General features: G+C 47.8%; 7 protein-coding genes across 7 annotated transcripts; 4 read left to right on the forward strand and 3 right to left on the reverse strand.

The window, feature by feature from the left end:
• Nucleotides 1-71: 71 nt before the first annotated feature.
• Nucleotides 72-1,140, forward strand: F5891DRAFT_1124304 (NAD(P)-binding protein; the record flags this gene model as incomplete). Its single annotated transcript, XM_041363876.1, has 6 exons — nt 72-137; nt 194-506; nt 561-601; nt 657-771; nt 822-913; nt 955-1,140. 6 exons carry the CDS (start codon nt 72-74, stop codon nt 1,138-1,140), a joined length of 813 nt encoding a protein of 270 aa, XP_041234134.1.
• Nucleotides 1,141-1,247: 107 nt separating this feature from the next.
• Nucleotides 1,248-3,646, reverse strand: F5891DRAFT_19185 (multi-copper oxidase). Its single transcript, XM_041370859.1, has 6 exons — nt 3,055-3,646; nt 2,821-3,000; nt 2,707-2,773; nt 2,555-2,649; nt 1,709-2,501; nt 1,248-1,652 (listed from the first exon to the last, which is right to left on the reverse strand). The coding sequence occupies exons 1-6, from the start codon at nt 3,377-3,379 to the stop codon at nt 1,337-1,339; spliced, it is 1,776 nt and encodes a 591-aa protein (XP_041234135.1). The 5' UTR covers nt 3,380-3,646; the 3' UTR covers nt 1,248-1,336.
• A 776-nt stretch (nt 3,647-4,422) lies between these two features.
• On the reverse strand, nt 4,423-7,173 carry F5891DRAFT_1124306 (uncharacterized protein; the record flags this gene model as incomplete). Its single annotated transcript, XM_041363877.1, has 5 exons — nt 4,423-4,805; nt 4,854-6,102; nt 6,259-6,609; nt 6,671-6,964; nt 7,021-7,173. The coding sequence occupies 5 exons, from the start codon at nt 7,171-7,173 to the stop codon at nt 4,423-4,425; spliced, it is 2,430 nt and encodes an 809-aa protein (XP_041234136.1).
• Nucleotides 7,174-7,542: 369 nt separating this feature from the next.
• Nucleotides 7,543-8,650, forward strand: F5891DRAFT_1180084 (uncharacterized protein; the record flags this gene model as incomplete). Its single annotated transcript, XM_041365871.1, has 2 exons — nt 7,543-8,016; nt 8,081-8,650. The coding sequence occupies 2 exons, from the start codon at nt 7,543-7,545 to the stop codon at nt 8,648-8,650; spliced, it is 1,044 nt and encodes a 347-aa protein (XP_041234137.1).
• Nucleotides 8,651-9,078: 428 nt separating this feature from the next.
• On the forward strand, nt 9,079-11,340 carry F5891DRAFT_1180085 (uncharacterized protein; the record flags this gene model as incomplete). Its single annotated transcript, XM_041365872.1, has 7 exons — nt 9,079-9,280; nt 9,329-9,567; nt 9,617-9,956; nt 10,003-10,235; nt 10,284-10,568; nt 11,032-11,146; nt 11,201-11,340. 7 exons carry the CDS (start codon nt 9,079-9,081, stop codon nt 11,338-11,340), a joined length of 1,554 nt encoding a protein of 517 aa, XP_041234138.1.
• A 719-nt stretch (nt 11,341-12,059) lies between these two features.
• Nucleotides 12,060-15,240, reverse strand: F5891DRAFT_1098120 (uncharacterized protein). Its single transcript, XM_041363538.1, has 4 exons — nt 14,557-15,240; nt 14,190-14,498; nt 12,474-14,004; nt 12,060-12,424 (listed from the first exon to the last, which is right to left on the reverse strand). Exons 1-4 carry the CDS (start codon nt 15,226-15,228, stop codon nt 12,069-12,071), a joined length of 2,868 nt encoding a protein of 955 aa, XP_041234139.1. The 5' UTR covers nt 15,229-15,240; the 3' UTR covers nt 12,060-12,068.
• Nucleotides 15,241-16,011: 771 nt separating this feature from the next.
• F5891DRAFT_1168688 (uncharacterized protein) lies at nt 16,012-18,456 on the forward strand (the record flags this gene model as incomplete). Its single annotated transcript, XM_041365462.1, has 9 exons — nt 16,012-16,138; nt 16,287-16,484; nt 16,528-16,739; nt 16,805-17,101; nt 17,167-17,517; nt 17,567-17,716; nt 17,776-17,955; nt 18,015-18,196; nt 18,256-18,456. 9 exons carry the CDS (start codon nt 16,012-16,014, stop codon nt 18,335-18,337), a joined length of 1,779 nt encoding a protein of 592 aa, XP_041234140.1. The 3' UTR covers nt 18,338-18,456.
• Nucleotides 18,457-18,675: the final 219 nt, after the last annotated feature.

The raw sequence follows: 18,675 nt of genomic DNA on the forward strand, positions 1-18,675 counted from the left end.
AGGAACATGGCACCGCAGCTCAATGATGTCCATGCTAGCTTATTTCCCACTGGTTCCTCTCTACACCATCCATGTCTCCCTACACCTCCTTCGCAGTTGCAGGCGCAGGCCCCACAATCGGTGGCCGTATCGTGAAGGCAAGATTCAACCATATCGATTGATACTTCCTCAGATTTATCTGACTGTTTGACAGGCTTTGGTTGAGCAAGGCGCTTCAGTAGTTGCTCTTCTTCGACCGTCGAGTGCATCGATATCGAGCCCACTTCTCGAGGGCGCTAAGATTGCCACGGCTGACTATGCTGACGTCAAAGCAGTCGCCTCCATTCTCCGCGAGAATAAAACGCAGGTCGTCATTTCTGCATTGGCATATGGCGCGTTGTCTTCGCAGTCTACTCTCGCAGATGCTGCCAAGGAAGCCGGTGTCAAACTTTTTGTTCCATCTGAGTTTGGTATGCCTACAGAGGGAGGGAAGGCTGCTCACACGGTCACCAAATCACAATTTGCTGGTGAGACTTTTTGGTGCCTGGTTTGTAAGTTGTTGAACGCTCACAATATTCTAGACTATTTGAAGTCATCGGGCATTCCTTCATTGCGTATATACGTAAATGCTCGTTATCTAATATATCCGGGAGAGCTAGTAACACCTTTTGACATAGACCGGGATGTTCATGGAGTTCATTCCACAGTTCACTGGAGTTGATCTCGGGAAGTTCTTGGTTCTGGGCAAGGGTGATGCATCATTTTCTACCACTGCCTTGGATGACGTTGCAGGTATTGTGATAATCCTTTTAGTGATCATAGTAACTTACGAGGCAATCTAGGTTTTACCGCTCACGTTCTTACAACACTCCCGCCGGCCAAACTCCATGATGCTTCGTTCCGCGTCGAGGGAGAACGCACATCCTTCAATAAAGTTGGCGCCCTGTATACTGCATCCAAAACATTACAGTAGAGCATGTCACCTCCCTTCCCGAAGGATACGTCAAGCAGACTCTTTTGCAAGGCTTATTTGAGCAGGGCCGGGGCAGCTCCGGTTGGGACAACTACGCCGACAAGGACGTCCCGGAGAACGCTAATAGCGGTAATGCAGCCTGGCCTGGGCACCAATGGAAGACTGTCAAGGAGGTGTTGGAATTGTAGGCCTCACAGCAGTTGTTAGTTCATCTGCATTTTAAGTCGTTGTATCGCGAGTTCTCTCTAGTCTAGATTGCGCTCAGCCGTCTCTACGTTCAGTCGTCTCTACGTTCAACCGTTCGGCGTACATCCATTCTCTACATAATAATTATCCAGCGCGCATGACTTGCGAGAAGATACGAGTATGCCTAAAGACTGTACGCTAGTTGGCTACCACACCTCCACTCTGCTGTGCGCATTGGTCACTCAAATAAGATGGTATCTGTAACTGCTGAATTTGGCTTGGTAAATCCGCAAACTGCATCAGCAGCCCTGCAGCCATGTGCCAGCCAATGTGACAGTGGAACGCCCAGAGCCCTGGGTTGTCAGTGATGAAGCGGATGACGATCCAGCCGAAGCCGGGAAGAGTCAATGTGTCGCGTCTCGGCGGGTTGGTTGTGTTGAGTTGTGACACCCCAGATATGTAGCTGCCATCACCTTCACCAAGAATCCAAAATACGTGCCCATGAAGATGGAATCTACACAGGGTGTCAGTCAAAGAGACTGGGACTGGTGTATAACCAATGGCACATACGGGTGGCTAGCATCATCGTAGTTATTCAGGATTAAGTCAAAGACAGTGATATCATCGTTGACGACGACGAGTTGGTTTGAGTCGAACGTAGTCTGAATTCCGGCCTTTGACATCTGCAGCAGGGTAGGATTTGTAGTATCAGCCAGCCAACTCGTGCTGTTCATGAATGCCAGTGTCTGCGTTCCGCCAGATTGAGTTGTTTGCTGAAAAGACATGAAGATCTGAACAACATCTGTGCTGTTGGGTGGGTCCATGGCAATTTGGGGTACGATCATTGTGCTGTTGAGGTCGAGACAAAGGGCGGGGATTGCGTCCGACCAATCCTGGGTGTTCGGTGTCGTTGGCGAGGCACCGTATGTCATCGTCGCCAGCACCATCGTGTTGAGGTTGGGATTGCTGAGTTTGTAGCAAGAACTCTGCATCTCTCCACGTACATTGTACGATCCTGCCGTCTGATTTGTCGTCAGGATAACAGAGTAGCGCTGTGCGACGTGTATAGGGACGCGGTGCACGTTCACAGGTTCAAGAGATATCCCATCTGCTTCAACAACGCTCAGCACGTGCGAGTCTACGCTAAACATGAACTCTGTCAGTGTGCCCATATTGATGAGACGGAGCCGATAGCTCAAATTTGGTTCAAGATCAAATGAGGAACCGTTCATCTTGCCGTTGATGAGACCGCTGTCCGGAGGAGGTTCTGCTCCAGGATTGACTCCACCATAGTTAGAGCCATCAATCCCAGCGGAGCCCAAGTACTGAGTAAGCAATCCGGAAGACATCACATCATACCAATCTACAAGAGGGCTTCCCTGAGAATACAGACACAAACAAAATAATGATACGAACCCGAAAGTATGACGAGCACGTCACGGTCATATTGGCCAAAAATAGGCTCACTGGGAGAGTGAATTACAAGCGGTCCGTAAATGCCGTCTGTGTACCTTGTTTTATTTGCGTTAGTCTCAAAAAAGAAATCACCATGTGCTGCAGATGCTTACTGTGTAGACGCATGAGCATGATACCAGAACGTGCCGTACTGGCTCGGATCAATGGTGAAACGATAGGCTAAATAAATTAGACTCGTGGAACGTGGTCACAAGAAGCAAACCTACTGAAATTCATTCCCGGAGGAATAGGGCACTGAGTAATACCATTGGTGCCATCCATGTAGTTGGTCCCGTTTTGAAGTTGACCATGCCAATGAATAGTGGTGCCGTTGGGTAATTGATTGAAAACGTTAACCACAAGCTCATCGCCGCTGTTCACCTCAATAAGAGGGCCAGGGAATTGGTCTGAAATTCCGAAGTCAGTGGGATCATCATCATGTATGGAGTAACGCAGCGTACTGTTCACCACTAACATAGTTCTCTCGAAACCATCGGGTGAACCTGTTGCTTCAGATATGACGAACTCGTAGTATCTGGTTGTCGTTATATTCGTGACAACAAAATTCTGATCCAGGAGAAACGAGGAGTTTGTCGTGACGTAGTTCGTATTCGACGTCTTCTTCAGTCCCAATCCGAGCCCTAAACCAAGAGCCAAAGCAAGCACGACCACAACGCAAGTCCACGAACCACTTCGCCTGATGGGTGTGATACGGGTCTCTTTTAAAGTCAGACCCTCATGGTCGCCCGAGCTACCCTCCTTTGAGAGCGACAACAGGGTAGACATCGTGAAAATATGTTGTCCCTGAGGCGCTAATCCGCTCTATATGGGCAAGAGACTCGTCGATGCACGTTCGTACGGACTATTGATATGAATTTGACAGGCATGAATTAGTGGTAAAGATATCCATCTGTGGGATTATGAAGTCGGATGACCACGTTCGCACGTCCATGCGCATGGTCCATCTGCCATGGTGGGAAGTAAGTAATGTGTCTGCTTGACTTTGAATTGGCTTAGAGAATGGTGGGCGCCGGCATGCTTTCTGCAAAGTTAAATCACTCTCGTGGCATATAGAAAACTAGTCAACACACCCACCAAACACGTGAAATTGCGCAAATTACGGCACCGACTCGGCTTCACTTCAACTGAGGCTAGCCTGCTCCGAATCTCTCCAATATAACTATTTGCTGCTAGACAAACCTTGATTTCGTAGCGAAAATCTTGACTGCTCGCGTACGACGTCAAGCGATTCGGGTCCGCTCGACGTCGAGTGGTTTCAAGTTTTAGATTGGCAGCCATGCGTTCCGTTAGCACATCACTCCGTTGTAATGGACCCGAGATTCTAACAGAATACAAGATGCCTTACAACCGAGCTGTGTTGGGGCATGACAGTTACTCGTAGCGGATGCCGCTACAGTCTACTTGCTAGACATCTTTGGGGAGATCCGATTAGGTCGAGTTGTCGCATGAGGATCTAGTGAGTGGAAGCAGTCGTTACAGCATGAGAAGGAACTTCAACTTCGTACCAGCTGTCAGATGGGCCTATTGTGACATGAAAGGGACATGCTGTACCCGCTAGCCTAGGAGCCATCATCTGCAAAATGACTGAAATGAACGCTTAACTTACGCGCGTTACGAACACTTACGAACACTTACGACTTCAGTAGCGAACTCAGGCGATTGGTGGAGATGCCTGAACACCAATATAACACACCAAATCTGGCTGATAAAACTTAAGCCAGTTGTTTTCCGTTGATAAGATGTGATTTGTGATATGATAGATGCTGATAGTAATAGATACAATCACTGCGTACTGATTAAGCTACTGTCTACACAAACTCGGTACTGAATGTGTGATAACTTTCCTTGTCTGCGAAATTATTCAGGAAAAAACGCTCATAGCGTTCCAAAGAAGTCGCAGAGGACACACTGTTGGCCACTGCCTCACCATAAACTGGTATCAACTCAACCGCATGTGTCACGTCTGTCACTCGTATGACAGCCCCCTTCCTACAGCGATTACCGTTTTCCTCCTGCGTGTATGTGCGCTCCACGGTCCACATCGCGAGTTCAGGACGATCATCAGGGCTGGAAATGAAGTGGAAAAATTGGACGTAGAGAAGTGGGTCTGAGAGACACGATGGTAGTTCCAGGTTGGAACCTCGTTGAACTGTCGGTTGAAAGATGAGTTGAACCTGCGCGATGCAACTCACTGTATATGATATCAGTAGGCTACAACATAAGCACATGAAAGACATACTGGTTTTGCCATCAATGCCTGTGGTCTCCACGAGAACAGTATCACAATTTCCAAAGGGAAAATCATCGCTTGGTGGGTACGCTTGTACCACGCGACTCGGCATGATGACTCGCGGCTGGAAGGCCGAGTGAAGTTGCAATCGGAATTTGTGCCATACCTGGAAGCGCCCATACTTGGGGTCCCAGCAAGAATTTTCACCACTAGAAAGGGGGGAACAACATATGAATTCGGCGAGCGCACGCTCAAAGCCCAAGAGTGCATATTTCGTGCGTATGTCAGACGGTGATAGCGATTTGTAATCAGGCGTGATATTGAGTTGAAAAGCAGTGAGGGCATCTCCAGAGAGAATACCCTTGAGAAAGTGATTGCGGACTGGTCGGGGACCATGTATTGACTTAACTTCGTCAGGGAGAACTCGGGAGACCCAGGAGAGTGCGGGATTGGCAATTGTGACATCTTCATCTTCGGCGTATATTGCATTAACTAGTGATGCCCCGCGAGAAGTTAACAGCGTGTACAGGCCAAACATTTCCATAGACTCTTGGCGGTTAAGAATCTGTACGCACTGCTCCGTGAAGTCTTTGATTTGCCGGGACGTCCGCGGGAAAAGGTCCTTACAGTGTGTGATGAGTAACCGCTCCGTCACATCAGCGGAGAACTGCATCAAAGTGCCTAATTTCTGAATCGTACCATTGAAGCTCTGCAGAAGCTTGAGTTTTGGAATGAAAAAATCTTCTTTGACGCCCTTCTTCCCCTTCCTTGCCTCGGCCTGGATGATAGCGTCCTTGCAAGCGTGGAAATCCGAAAGTGCTTGAACCATCAACTGAAGTGATTCAGGGGAGTGAACCGGATTTTGTGCGAGGTAAAAGAAGTCTACAAGGGCACAGATTGTACGAACGAATCTGGGTGGAACGGCCCCTGCGATCGATGCAACGATAGTGCGTTGAATGTCTCTATGCTCGCGACCTGTCATTTGATTAATGTGTGTGATGCCTTTTGCGAAGTGGCGCGTTCCAACTCGCTTGTGCTGGACCATGAAGCGGGTATCGAGCTCATAATCTCCTAGAGCTTCTTTGATCCATTTCAGCGGATGGTCCGCGAAAAACTTATGGCAGGTGTGCAGCACCTCACCAGCGAGGAAAACGGATGGACACGCAAACATCCAATCACGCCAGTATGGCATGTGAACTCCAGATAGATTAACGGCTTTGGCCGCTTTCTGGAATTTGTCGAGGTCCCAGGGATCAACCTGTCGAGATATCTCCACAATGAGCTGCAATGTATACTTCCCGGTACGGGGCGGGTGGAGAATTCCATCCCCAAAATCCGCTTGTGTTGCCATAGTTAGTGGGGATGAGTTTTTACTGACTGCGGCGATCATAGTAGCCTCCGGTAGGTCGCACACATGAGCGACGAGTGGCGTAAACACATGGCGAATATAGCGGGAAGGATCGGGCATGAAGCAGCCATCCTTTGCTGCGACCTTGAGGTTGGCGAAAACAAGGTCCAAACATTTGTGCCACAGTCTGGCCTGGAGAATAGACTGGTAATCTGTGTGAACGTGGAACTTGATTACGGGAATGTAGGCTACGCAGCGCCAAGCTTGCAATGTTGCCTTGGAGCGAACCTCAGAATCAATGTTACCGATTGTGACGAAGACCGGATGCATCTCAATTCCTCCAGCAAGTCGCGTCACGGGTGTTTTATCAGATCCCAAGATTATTGGGACTTGAGTCACACCCAACGGGAGATGGTCCTAGAAGTAAAAATCAATCTGTTACTCAGCGAGGAGTATATGAATGGGAGGGCGAACAAACCTGAATTTTCCATGCCATGTCAGCACTCATATAGTCTCCGTATTCACGTTGATTTTTGACATTAGCGACGTAGGGGTTGAAGGTCATGTGGTTCGCAAACGTTGGGTCACTGAATAGTTGCTTCACGACCTCTAGCGCATCACGCCAAACGAGCTCCACAGGACGGACAGTCTTATAGCCCTTAAATGCTAGTTTGGAGACTTTCCACAGGGCAAAAGAAGGTAGTGAATCCATCCAATCCAGGAGGTGGTCTTTCGTGGTGAAAGAGGGTCTTGCGCAATTCGGAGCGTCAAACTGTGAAGGTAGGATCAGATTGAGGAATACAGCTTAGATCGATATCCGTCATTTACCCATTTCAACTTTAAGAACTTGGTTATTTGAGTTTGAGTGAGGTTTTCCACCAAAAACTTCCCTAATTCCCATTCGCCTTCATCATGGAAAGGGTAATAATGATTTATCTTCCGTCGATGCGCATATTGATCGTCTTCCAGTTTATCCAGCATATTTCTACCGACACCATAGACGTATCCAGATTGCGGGTGACAAGTACCAGTGACGGGTATCTGACCACTTTGATTGAATACTGAAGGGACGGGTAATGTTCGTGGTCATGCGTCGGATGGCCAGCAAGTAGATGGAGAATTGAGATGTGAGATAAGCGCCTCGATGGATGTATATTCCCCCAATTTGCAGTTGGGACATAGCCTGTCAATGGTATGTATGGTATCGTAAAGTGAACAATGGAAGTACTTACATTGTACCGTAGACTTGGCTTAGACTTAAGCCGGTGAGTGTTTACAGGAAGTAACAAGTCTTTCAAAGTCCGAAGACCTCACGTTTCACAGCGCACAGTCATCACGCCAGGCTAAGTAATGGAGCCTGTGTCCTCATCACCAGTCTCATCTCCTGCTCGTCCAAGTAGCCCTGCTTTCACCAGCACTACATCAAGTAGTGCAACTCACGTAGAACTAACTTCCTCAGAGTTCTTTAAGAAGGTTGACCACCCTGAGTCACCCCATATCAATACCATGGCTACTGAGCTCTTATCTGGCTCTGACTGTTCACTTTCTCCCAAGCTGTCCCCCTACCCCTCAGGTTCTCCAATAATTCACTTCTCCCCGGTGGAAGAAATTCCGTACCTTCCTGATGTAAAGGAGAGTCTGTTGTATAAGCCTGACATTTTACAGTCCCCAAAGTCACCTTCTCGAGTAGCTTACCTGCGTGAGAGGTCGACCAAGAGGCATATTCCATACCCCCCCAGGCCATCTCCACTAGAACTTCGGTTTGCCAACCGCGTGACAGGGCGAGTACGGGAACCAGACTTCACATCTGAACAACTGCAAGAGGTATTTGTTTTTCTTTTCTTTGTTCCAGAAATTCGCAAATTCTCACATGATCTATGTCCAAAAGCATGAGGACGCAATATCCAGCGGTCTCTCACGGATGAGCTTTGACACCTTGTACAAAGCGTTCAAGGCAGTACTCGCTAGTCGCGAGGCTGCTCGCCATGAGGTGGCGACATCGTTATGGCAGGTCGAATACTCGGAGCGCATGACAGTGTTTAATCAGGCGCTCCACGAGGAGAACAAAAACCGCCTCAATTTGAGGGACGAACAGCTGAAGAAGATTAGGAACATTTTTTCTGAGCGTGAACGCACAGAAATCGATGATGACACGAATTACATTCAAGCTGTCTACAACGATGAATGCGAGATGCTTCGCGCCATCACCACCCAAGCAGAGATAATCTCAAAACGCCTGGGATCACGTGCCAAACGTGAATTATTAGCGTCTACCGGCGAAGTTCCCTACCTCCCTCGTTTCGTTGGCGCCTCACAAAACAGGGACAACATCACATGTGCGCTGCGTGGTGGTTTCACGGATGCCGGTACCGATACCGATACCGACTCCGATATCGATTTCGGCGAAGAGGAGGATCGTCGCAGCGGGTGGCCGGGCCAGCAGCGTGCGCAGTTGTGACTATCGATGGTATGTGACTATCAATGTTATGTGACTGCCAAGTTGTTCACGCCACTCACTGATCAATATCAGTGACACTCATGTCACTGTTCATAGATTGTTATCGCCTTACTTCGCCCGTCCGTAACATGCTTCGACCGTTCATATACACGCTTCGACCGTTCAATAAAGCGCTTCGCCTGCTCCGGCCGTTCATATATCTTTTTCTCCCGTTCATAAGTCGTCTTATCGGACCACGCCCCCCCCTTCTTTTTACGCTTCATTAGTAAATGGCCTTGCTTTTTGTTGTCAAATCATCTTATCAGCTCGTCACGCGTTCCCGGTTTGTAAAGATCGTGTAAAGTTTGTGTTTCTTTTCCCCCTATGTACCGTTACATTGTTTCGCAACTTAAATGTACGCATGCGCTCTTACATCCCCTCCAACTTGAATGCCTAGTGAGCGTGGCCCTCAGCGAAAAACTAAAGCTAAAGTCCCCAAACCGCCACGCGGTTCTGGCCTCAATCCATCCGGCGAACCAGCAAGTGGCCAACTTCACATTCCTACTGAGCAGCCGCGTATGTCTCAGTTCAACTTCGATGCGCATGCGGCCAGTGGAGGAGTTCCTACCCCCATATCAAGTGGGAGCACATGTGAGTCAATCACACTTTCGTTCACTGATGACTCTGACGATTTCGCAGCATCATATGGCTGGAGTATGCAGAACACTGACTTCGACGGCCGCTTCCCTCACGGCCAATACTACGGCGCTTCGTCCTCGGAGGGCCCCTCCCAGGGCTCTTCTTACGGACCCTTACCTCAAGGCTCCAACCACGACTTCCCTTCAAGTACCCCCCTTCAAGGTACCGGTACCAGCATGAGCGCGTCGGAGATGACGCTGATCCAGCGAGGTGAGATTCCGCCAACCGATGTGATGCACGTAAGTTCTTTTTCTTCTTCAATTCGTTTCCTGCTTACCACTCACTTAGACGATGGGCCCGCCAAGGGAAACAACGAGGCGAGCCCGACGTGCAATGCCACCTACGCCACGGATGGTTCCGTACCCTGCCATACGCCCGCAGGGCAACACCCAATCTCTACCATCGGCAGTCGAAGATTCAACTTCGCAATCTGTAACGTCGTCAACACCTCAACCCACGCGCATCAAACTATCGGATGATATCATTGGCCAGTCCATGAAAACGGCAACGCATTTGGTCACGCGCGAGTTATTTGGAGAACAGGCGATGGCGATTGACAAAGCCACCAAGAAAATCATGCTGAACAAGGTCATCTGGGACTCGGTACCACGCTGCTTTGCGCCCAATGGTGAGTATCATATGTCCATTAACATCATACTGACTTGTTTTATTAGCAACATTTGAGGATTTTATCTCAAATAAACATCGTAAGGATGTTGCGAATGCGTTGTCGTCAACTCGCGGCAAATTTGCTGAATACGCGCGCAAGGGCGTGTTCCATGCGTATCGGCTTTTCCCTCCACTGCACATTGCCGTACCCGCTATCACCTATCGCAAACGCTTGATCGAAAAGATCACACAAGATGGAGATGGTCTCGCTTTCATGCACGTTTATAGCTTCGATCAAGTAAGTTTTCGTTCGTGTGTGTTGTCGGGGGCAGCTCAATCTTTTCAGAACGGACAGGTCGAAATCAAAGCTAAATTCCAGAATGTGTTCATCATGTGCAACGTTATCCGTTTTGTTTGGCAGGGGTTGCACCAAGAGTTCCTCGGCGAGACTGAGGAACAGCAAATCGAAAATCTGAAGTTCATGTGGGCACTCGCCGGCGCAGCGACGTTCTGCAGCCTCAACGAACAGTTCGAAGTCCAGGTGAAAGTGGATAGTTTTGGAGGAATGGGATCCAATCGCAAGTTCCTATATATCCTCAGTGCGATGAACAACCTTTCCGGGGACGAGCGAGTACAGTTTCACAACTTTTTGCGGTACGTGTTAGTGATTGACCATCGCAGGCACCCTCGTAGATTCTATCAGATAGTAGTTTTCGATTGTACTAGTAATACTGGATAACGCATTTATTGTACTGATAATCTCACATCGCATTGATAATCTTCAAATCCCACATCTAAATGTGTGAAACTTGGCTCAGGGTTCAAACATAACCAAAACCAGGTATTTACGAACGAAATCTAGTAGATTTCGTGCTAACCAAAACGGCAACTCTCGCGAGAGTCTTACAAGAGTTTCAAACTATATTTCCACCGAGTCGGTTTTTTAGATGATGATTATGGCCTCAGATATCCTGACTTACTAAAGTTCTTACGGTATGTCGGTATTATTAAACTGCGGTGGCCCCATTATTTCATCGGACGATTCGAGGGCCGCGCAAGTATAAAAACCCTCGCGAATTTGACACATCGACAAGTGGTCACCCCCTTCGATTACGATCATGCAGCTCTCATTCATTTTCACGACACTTGTGTCCTTTGTCGCTATTGTTGCGGCATATCCCACACCAAACTTAGGGACGAAACGTACTTGTGAGATTCATGCGTCAATCTAATTAGTGAGAGTGATACTGATATGCTTGGCAGCTTTGGCTAGACGCGAGGGGCTTGACTTTGACCTCACTCACTATTTGAACGCTAGGACGCCTGACGACATTAGTAACCCTCCTAAGTTCAAAGGTCCTGACGATCCTGACGACCCTGACGAACCTAATTACTTTGACTGATGAGCGGTGTGAGGACGTTGAATAGAGAAGGTAGAAGAAAGGTACTGTTGTTTCTTTCTACCTTTTTCTGATACATGACTTATCACTTTTCAGCTGTACGATAAAGGTGGTCCGTAAGGGGTGTTACAGCGCCGTCGGTCACCGACTACAGCTTTTGTTTACAGAATAATTTCTTTGCGCTTTGCTTCCTATCTAAATTCCAGACTCTTCGGAACTTTCGGCCAAGCTTGGCCATGGTTGGAGGGGGGCTTTCAATGACTGTGACTCTACGATGTACTTAGTTGTGGCCTGTGATGTCCCGCGCGAGATGGACTGTCGTATGATGTCACTGGCCATATTCAACAATCAGTCTGAAACTTACAACAACGCCGTGCGTTCTCTGCGAACAGTTCATAAACTCGACCTTCCCGTTGGACAATTGTATCAGGAACGATAAGAATGAAGCAATAAGCTTCCTGGCCTATTACATTGCAATGTCAAACAGCAGTTTTACATGATACGTGAAAGGTAAGTGATGTCTTGCACTCATTCAAGACTAGGCCTTGTATGTCATCAACCTAGTTCTACTTAGGTTGATGTTGTAGATTTGTCTTTTCTCGACAATCGTAACGCATCAGGGAAAACCTCCTTCACAAAATCAAGGTAATTTCACAAACTCGCATGAAAATACTGAGAATTCGGTAAATTATTTGTATTCAAAGGTATTTCAACAAATTTCATTGTAATGCTCAGACAAGTGTTAAATAAGCATGTCGGTCACTGAAGGGGTTTACAAAGAAGGTGGAACAGCACTCCAGAACAGTGCTACTCGTCCACTCACGAGGTGCCGCTACGCCGAAATTAGGTATAAGATGAATGCTCCTACAGATATCTGATATCTCAATGATGCTTGCCAGACGTTCTCCATGACGAATCAAGCGGGCAACTTTGTACAACCCATGGTGTGATTCCGGTTGCTGGAATGGAGTGAACCATTCCACATAGGCAAGGTGGGTGGGTGGTTGTGCAGGTCCAGCGCGGAATAACACATTTGAAGCTTGATTTGTTAGCGTAAAGACGACACGGACTTGCGCAACACGGTAACCTTCAGTGATCGAGTGAGATTAGTGACTAACATGTTCAATGCACCATACAAAACGCACCATCCACGCCTGTTGTCCCGCCGTCCCCTTCGTTGACCAAAACTGTGTCAAAACGCGCGGGGATCATATGCCCTCGCTTGTCCTCTTGTGATGGTTGACAATGGACAGAATCCACGGTGACACTCGAGTCCTGGATCCCCCGAGCATTGATTGAGTTGAATTTGATCCTGTGGAACGTAGCCACAGTATCAAAGGGAATAATGATGTGAGCGGCCTCGCGTTCGAGTTGTGCTGCAGACAAACCAGGTTGATTTCTCCCGACGACGTAACGAGCCAAAGCTTCAGTGAAAAATGTGGCGCCATACTCCCGCACAATGCGGTCCAACTGGACACGCTTGATGGTCGGGTGTTTAGTCATCTTGATTGCGCGACGATAATCCATGTCTGGAGGTATGATTTCTTGCGGGGCAATATCACCAACGAGACGCCATTGGACAAAGTTGTCGTGCCATAGAATCTTCTCCCGTCTTTCGAGCCAGAGTGTCATTTGAGTGTACTCGTCTTTATGGTTGGTAGCCCTATAGGCATCCTTCGTGAGGTCGATGTGTAAACGTTCTGTGTACTCGGTGTTGTAGTTGTCAGTTGTACCATACGTTTTTATCATATGTACATAGTGACGGAAGCCGTGAAGCTTCGGAAGGTTGAAATTCGAGCGGATTCCAAGATCAAGGAAGATGTCCTTATTGTCGTGAAAGCGTGTTAAGGCATCATCGAGAAGTGCCAGTGTTTCGTCCGTATGACAAGGGTATTGCGCAAGGTACAGGAAATCAAGGATGGCACGAACAGCACGAGTAAGGCGAGCATTGTTGAGATTTCCAGGCAACCGTATGCCAATGACAATGCCGAGCAGGAAGCGACAGATTTGATTGTGCTCCGTTCCACTAACACGCGAGAGATTACTGATACCCTTGAGAAACAATCGGATATTATGGTTTGGGGGAAGTCTACGACAACGAGCATCAATTTCGGCTTCGCTATATGCCTCCTTGATCCACTCGATGAGGTGCTTTACAATACCCTGGTAGAGTTGATGTAACACGTCCGGCGTGATGGATTGGAATATATTAGCATGCGGGAGATCCAGCCAGAATGGTTTGTAGATGGGCTTAATGCCGCGCTCCTGGCATGCTTGTCTCCACAAGTCATAGTCCTCATCAACGAGCGACAATGCAGCGACAATTGCCTCGAGGTCTCGCAGCTTGACAGGAACATCAGGACTTCCCAACTCCTCATGCGGGACATCGCATTTTGGGCATTCTCCAGATTTTATCCCAGTTGTCAACAACTGTTCCGGGTAATCGGCGGAATAACATGCGACAATCGGATGTCCTCGACGCACAACTCCATCCCCACTAGCCATAGCAACACCATCCTTGCCGGGGACTCTCAGAGGCTCCAGAATGTGACGCACACAAGCATGAAATAAATTTGTGGCCGTTCGGCGCCTCGCAGCCTTGTTTGTGATATGTTCGAGTTTTGAGGTTGGTAGATAGGCCAGGAGAATCCACGCCCGTCGAGATGGCTTTCGACGGATCTCCTTCGGAATGTTGCCTATTGTCATATAGACAGGATAGGCAGATTTGTTCCTAAACATGGTGACCTGCGTCTTGTCGGAGGAAAGGATGATGGGTATGACTGTTGCGCCAGGTTTCTCTGCTTCGAGTTCTTTCTAAATGATATTGTGGTAAGTTCAATATGAATCAGAACGTTTTTCAAAAGACTCGCCTGCGTGGACCACCACCACTTTCCTGTATGCATATCATGATACATTCGGATTGTTTTGTCAGCATCGACATAATGGCGTTCGGGAGTGTAGTTGAGGTGTTGCGAGAAATCCGGATCTGAATAAAGGGCTTTGACGCACTCCATGACGTCACGCGAGTACACGTCAAATGCTTCGTCTGCAACAATGATTTCTTCACGTTTGAAACGAGGTCGTCGGCATGGTAAGTGTCGGTCAATGATTTGATTGAGTTCACGGGTGTTTCGATACGAAAGACCTAAGGCATCATGAAGCTATAGAAACGTAGTTAAAAAGTTGGCCCATTCATGACCCAAGAAAATGAAGACTCACCCCTTCGACTGCAAGCAGCTCTGAAAAAGCAGTTGAGCCCGATCCACGAAGTTTTGCCCACTTTGCAACCTCGTAGTCTATGCGAGATGCGAAGGGAGCCCAAACATTGTCTGCGCCTTGCAGAGCATTGTTATAAGACTCGAAAGCGGTAGTGCCAGAGTTAAGTATTGGAGCACCTGCATGGCGCCGCGGAAATTTCTCAATAGTGGGCTGGCGACCAAGGGCTTTCTCCGCTTCTTGTCGTTCGGCTGCATGTGATTGTGGCAACATATCTGACTCCTCAAAAACATCAACGTCGATATCCTGCGGTACAGGATCTGCAGGGCGTTCCCACCCATTCTCAACCTCAACCTCTGCATTGTGATCCTCTTCCTCGCCATCAGAATCCAAAGGAGGCTCCGCCGCTGCAACTTCGTCATTATCATCTGGCCATTCCAGATCTTGTTCGTTGTAGTGGCCAAAATAGTCTCCTGTAAATTCCGTTAGATGACGAGGATCAACATTGTCATCTCCATCATCAAGACCGTCAGAATTCTCAACCTCAGGCTCTGACTGAGGAAAAAGACCAGAATGTTGTAATAGGGCTGCGCATGATGGATTCGTGGTCTTGGCTAGGTGATGGGAGTATCCAGCGTGCTCGAAGTTTTTGGTGCAACCTGGGCAAGTGATCATTTTGTTGGCAACAAAACAGGCGGTAGGTAGTGGTGGTAGGTAGGTAGGTAGTGATGGGTAGTAGAGAGACGGTGCAAACCTTACAGCGTGCTATCCAGTGTGAAGATTCACACACTGTGAACCGAGTTTGATTTGTTGCCTGGCAGTACAGGTTTCAAAAAGGTACAGGCTCCCTTCCTTAGCATGGAAGGGTACGAAGACGCGGCCAAAGACGCGGTTGTTTCAAAAAGGTATAGGCTCCCTTCCTTAGCATGGAAGGGTACGAAGACGCGGTTGTTTCAAAAAGGTACAGGCTCCCTTCCTTAGCATGGAAGGGTACGAAGACGCGGCCACACAACACGAATTTACTTGATATTTCAGAACAGGTTAGATTACGGTGACAGCACGGCAACAAACAAACGTACTAAAATGATGGTGGCACACTGTGAACCGAGTTGGATTTGTTGCCTGGCAGTACATGCTTCTGCCTGGACTCTCTGTCCATCAGCATGGGCTACACGTGCCTCAGCTTCTTTGATGATGCGGCGAGCTGAACCTGAGAGGGGAGGAGAGGGAGCACCATTCAAGTTGACGGTTGCAGCTTGAAATTCTGCTAGTAGACGCTCTGCTTGTTTTAGCCATTTCTGTAACCACACGTTAGATGAAAAAAAAACCAACGACCCTAGCGCTGGCACAGCACAGTAAAAAAACAGACCTGAAAATGAGAGTGGCCACCAATAAGTTTTCATAACCGTCTCAACCTTTCCCTTCCCAACTTCAGCTGAAGCAAACACTACTAGTAGTATGCCTCCGAGTCCCCATCTGTCTTCAACGCCGTCAGATATAGCCGCCCACAAGCGGAACGCCCAAAGAAAGGCCCAGGTGGCAAGTCAAGATTCCACTGGCAAAAAAACCGGCAATACAGAAGAGAGTGAGTACATCCATAGGCCAAGAAAAATGCGATGGACTCACAGTCATCACCAAGAACCACTGCAGCGGTCATCCAAAGTAAAGGCCTTAGAGCGAAAAAGTTAGTACAGGCAATTGGAGAAAGCAGTCATTGACACACCTTGTTTCAGTCTGGAATGAGACAACGACCAATACTCGTAAGCGCGCACCCACAGTAACTGCGCTACAATCAGTACCAGCCGCCAAGTTAGCGCGAAAGAATGAGACAACGACCAATACTCGTAAGCGCGCACCCACAGTAACTGCGCTACAATCAGTACCAGCCGCCAAGTTAGCGCGAAAGACACCTGCAGAAAAGTTAGACAATGGTTAGTAGTTGCTTAACAGATCAGTATGAGAGATACTCAACAGCGGATCAAGTCAACGGTCATGGTCAAAGTCAAGGCCGCGATAAGAAAAACAGCAAGCTGCCAAAGTCAGTCGCAGTGTCAATCGAAGATAACGACTCTGTCAGTGAATACGGAGAGAGTGATCATGACACCGACAAATCGGACGATAATGCGGAGGTTCCAGAAGACGATGATGAGGACTTAGTACCCTCCCAGAAGGAACTGATTAAAGAGGTGAGTCGTCACTTAGCTACCCAAAGTTGAGAATGATGAAAAAAATGACGCACCTTTTATTTAAGATTCCCTACATGATGCCTCCTCGTGCAGCTAGATCTGCCAGCGCACTATCGCAAACCAGCAAAACATTGTCGAATAGTGTTCGGATGACATCTAGCGGGGTTTCTGACGAGTCTGAGTCAGAGTTGCAGTTTGCTGACAAAGACACGGAGTCTGCCAGTGACCGCAGTGACAGTCAACGTTCCAAGGCAAGTTATGATTACCGCGAGCCTTCATCACTCACCAACTCGAAACCACAGCCAAGCAAGAAGAAGAAGAAGAAAAGGAGCAAAGTAGCAGAAGCACGTCAAGAAATTGAGGTGATGTGTTCTACTCTACTACGCTCCCATCACTCTGTCTTACTAATGAATATACTGTTTTCTAGAGGCCCAAATTCGCAGAGTCGCGGCAGCTAACAGACGAGGCACTGCCAGCCTCCGCCGATAAGGAGTTGTCTGAACACTCCTTTACATGGCCTATATTCACAGATCTAGTCTACTCAGCCGATAGCTCGATCAACCTCAAGGCTCAGAATACTCGGATTCAGCAGGTGTTGAAGACTGCCGTCTTTGAACTCAAGAAAGCCTCTATCTTCGACAACGCATTTCCCAACATCACTCAGAAGCGCAAGATGGCTCTCGATGCAGTTTATAATGCTGCCGGGAAGCATAAGGAATATGCGATAGCAAAGAGGATCAAGCATGACTTTGATTATGCGGTGGCTCTCGCTGGAGTGGTATGTACACTTCTTGTATGTTACTGGACATCACTGACATCCTCACAAGCCGGAGGGACGGCTTAGTTCCTTCCGTACTAATCTCAAGAAACTCGCGCATCAAATTGTGGTCTCTCGTTTTGGACTCAAGAAAGGCTGCGGTGACGAGGTAGACGACCTCATCAAGGGTCACAAGTATATTTTCCCAACCGACGCCAAGGTCTGTTCATTTTTTCGTTATCTATCTCTTCATTTATCTTATTCTTATCCACCACCCAGGGTAAGGTCCTTGGGGACCAACCGTTTTGTGACGAGTCTATGGTTGACTCCATCCGTTTATCTTTTTTCGATGGTGAGAACTCAATTGGTGTCCAGTCCTGTGACGATTTTGTCTCGGTCTTGGATGGAAACAACGAGCCCGAGCTACCTGTTGCTATGGTGTGTTTGATTGCAACGCTTGTAGGTGCCGCTCTTGATAATGTTTACTCTGTTTGCTCACTACATAATGTTCTCTGCAGATTTACTCGATATTGAAGGATTGGAGCAGCGGGAACCCACCCTCAGGCGCACAAGTCAAATCATTCAATTCCTCCTTCCACATCAGTGTTTACAATGCTCACCAAGCGACTCTCACACGCATCTTTAACGGTAGTCGAAAGAAGTACCATGTACTGATGGCGCGTCTCTACAAGGCAGTCAGGTATGTCTTGCTCACGCGCTATTTGTTATCGTCGTGTACTCTAACTAATTCAACATTAGTGCAGTAGAAAGCTCAGAGCCCGCTGGTTCATTGGACGCCGCTTGTGATTACCTTGATCTTGATGCAATGGGTGAAGATTAATCAACCTTCCGAGTCATTTGTACATACTGGTGCTTTTTCGAGTCTGCTGATCTTTTTGCCGTCTTTCGGTTGTGATATTCTCGTTTAATTCTAATATATTTGATGTTCGTGTGTCTTCACATTGTTTGAATTCAAGATAATTCAAGATAATCAATCAGCAAATTCAAAGGATTTCAAAGGAATTCAAAGGAATTTCGACTGGAGTTGAATAATCTCGTTTACTTTTATTTCAGCGGAATTCAGAGGAATTCTCTGAAATTACCTTGATTTCGTGAAGGAGGTTTTCCCTGATGACGGCGCTCACGCACCAAGCCACCAACTGCTCTTTCACACAAATT

Source organism: Suillus fuscotomentosus, assembly GCF_016647785.1.
Source record: "Suillus fuscotomentosus strain FC203 chromosome Unknown F5891scaffold_1, whole genome shotgun sequence".
In the NCBI taxonomy this organism is placed as follows: Eukaryota; Fungi; Basidiomycota; class Agaricomycetes; order Boletales; family Suillaceae; genus Suillus; species Suillus fuscotomentosus.

Coding starts and splice junctions, on each gene's coding strand:
- F5891DRAFT_19185 (XM_041370859.1), bottom strand. CDS start 3,379: ATGTCTACCCTGTTGTCGCTCTCAAAGGAGGGTAGCTCGGGCGACCAT. Junction 2,774..2,820: donor TCCTCCGGGAATGAATTTCA/GTAGGTTTGCTT, acceptor TAATTTATTTAG/CCTATCGTTTCACCATTGAT. Junction 2,650..2,706: donor CATGCTCATGCGTCTACACA/GTAAGCATCTGC, acceptor AAATAAAACAAG/GTACACAGACGGCATTTACG.
- F5891DRAFT_1098120 (XM_041363538.1), bottom strand. CDS start 15,228: ATGATCACTTGCCCAGGTTGCACCAAAAACTTCGAGCACGCTGGATAC. Junction 14,499..14,556: donor AGCTGCTTGCAGTCGAAGGG/GTGAGTCTTCAT, acceptor ACGTTTCTATAG/CTTCATGATGCCTTAGGTCT. Junction 14,005..14,189: donor AGGCGAGTCTTTTGAAAAAC/GTTCTGATTCAT, acceptor ATCCGTCGAAAG/CCATCTCGACGGGCGTGGAT.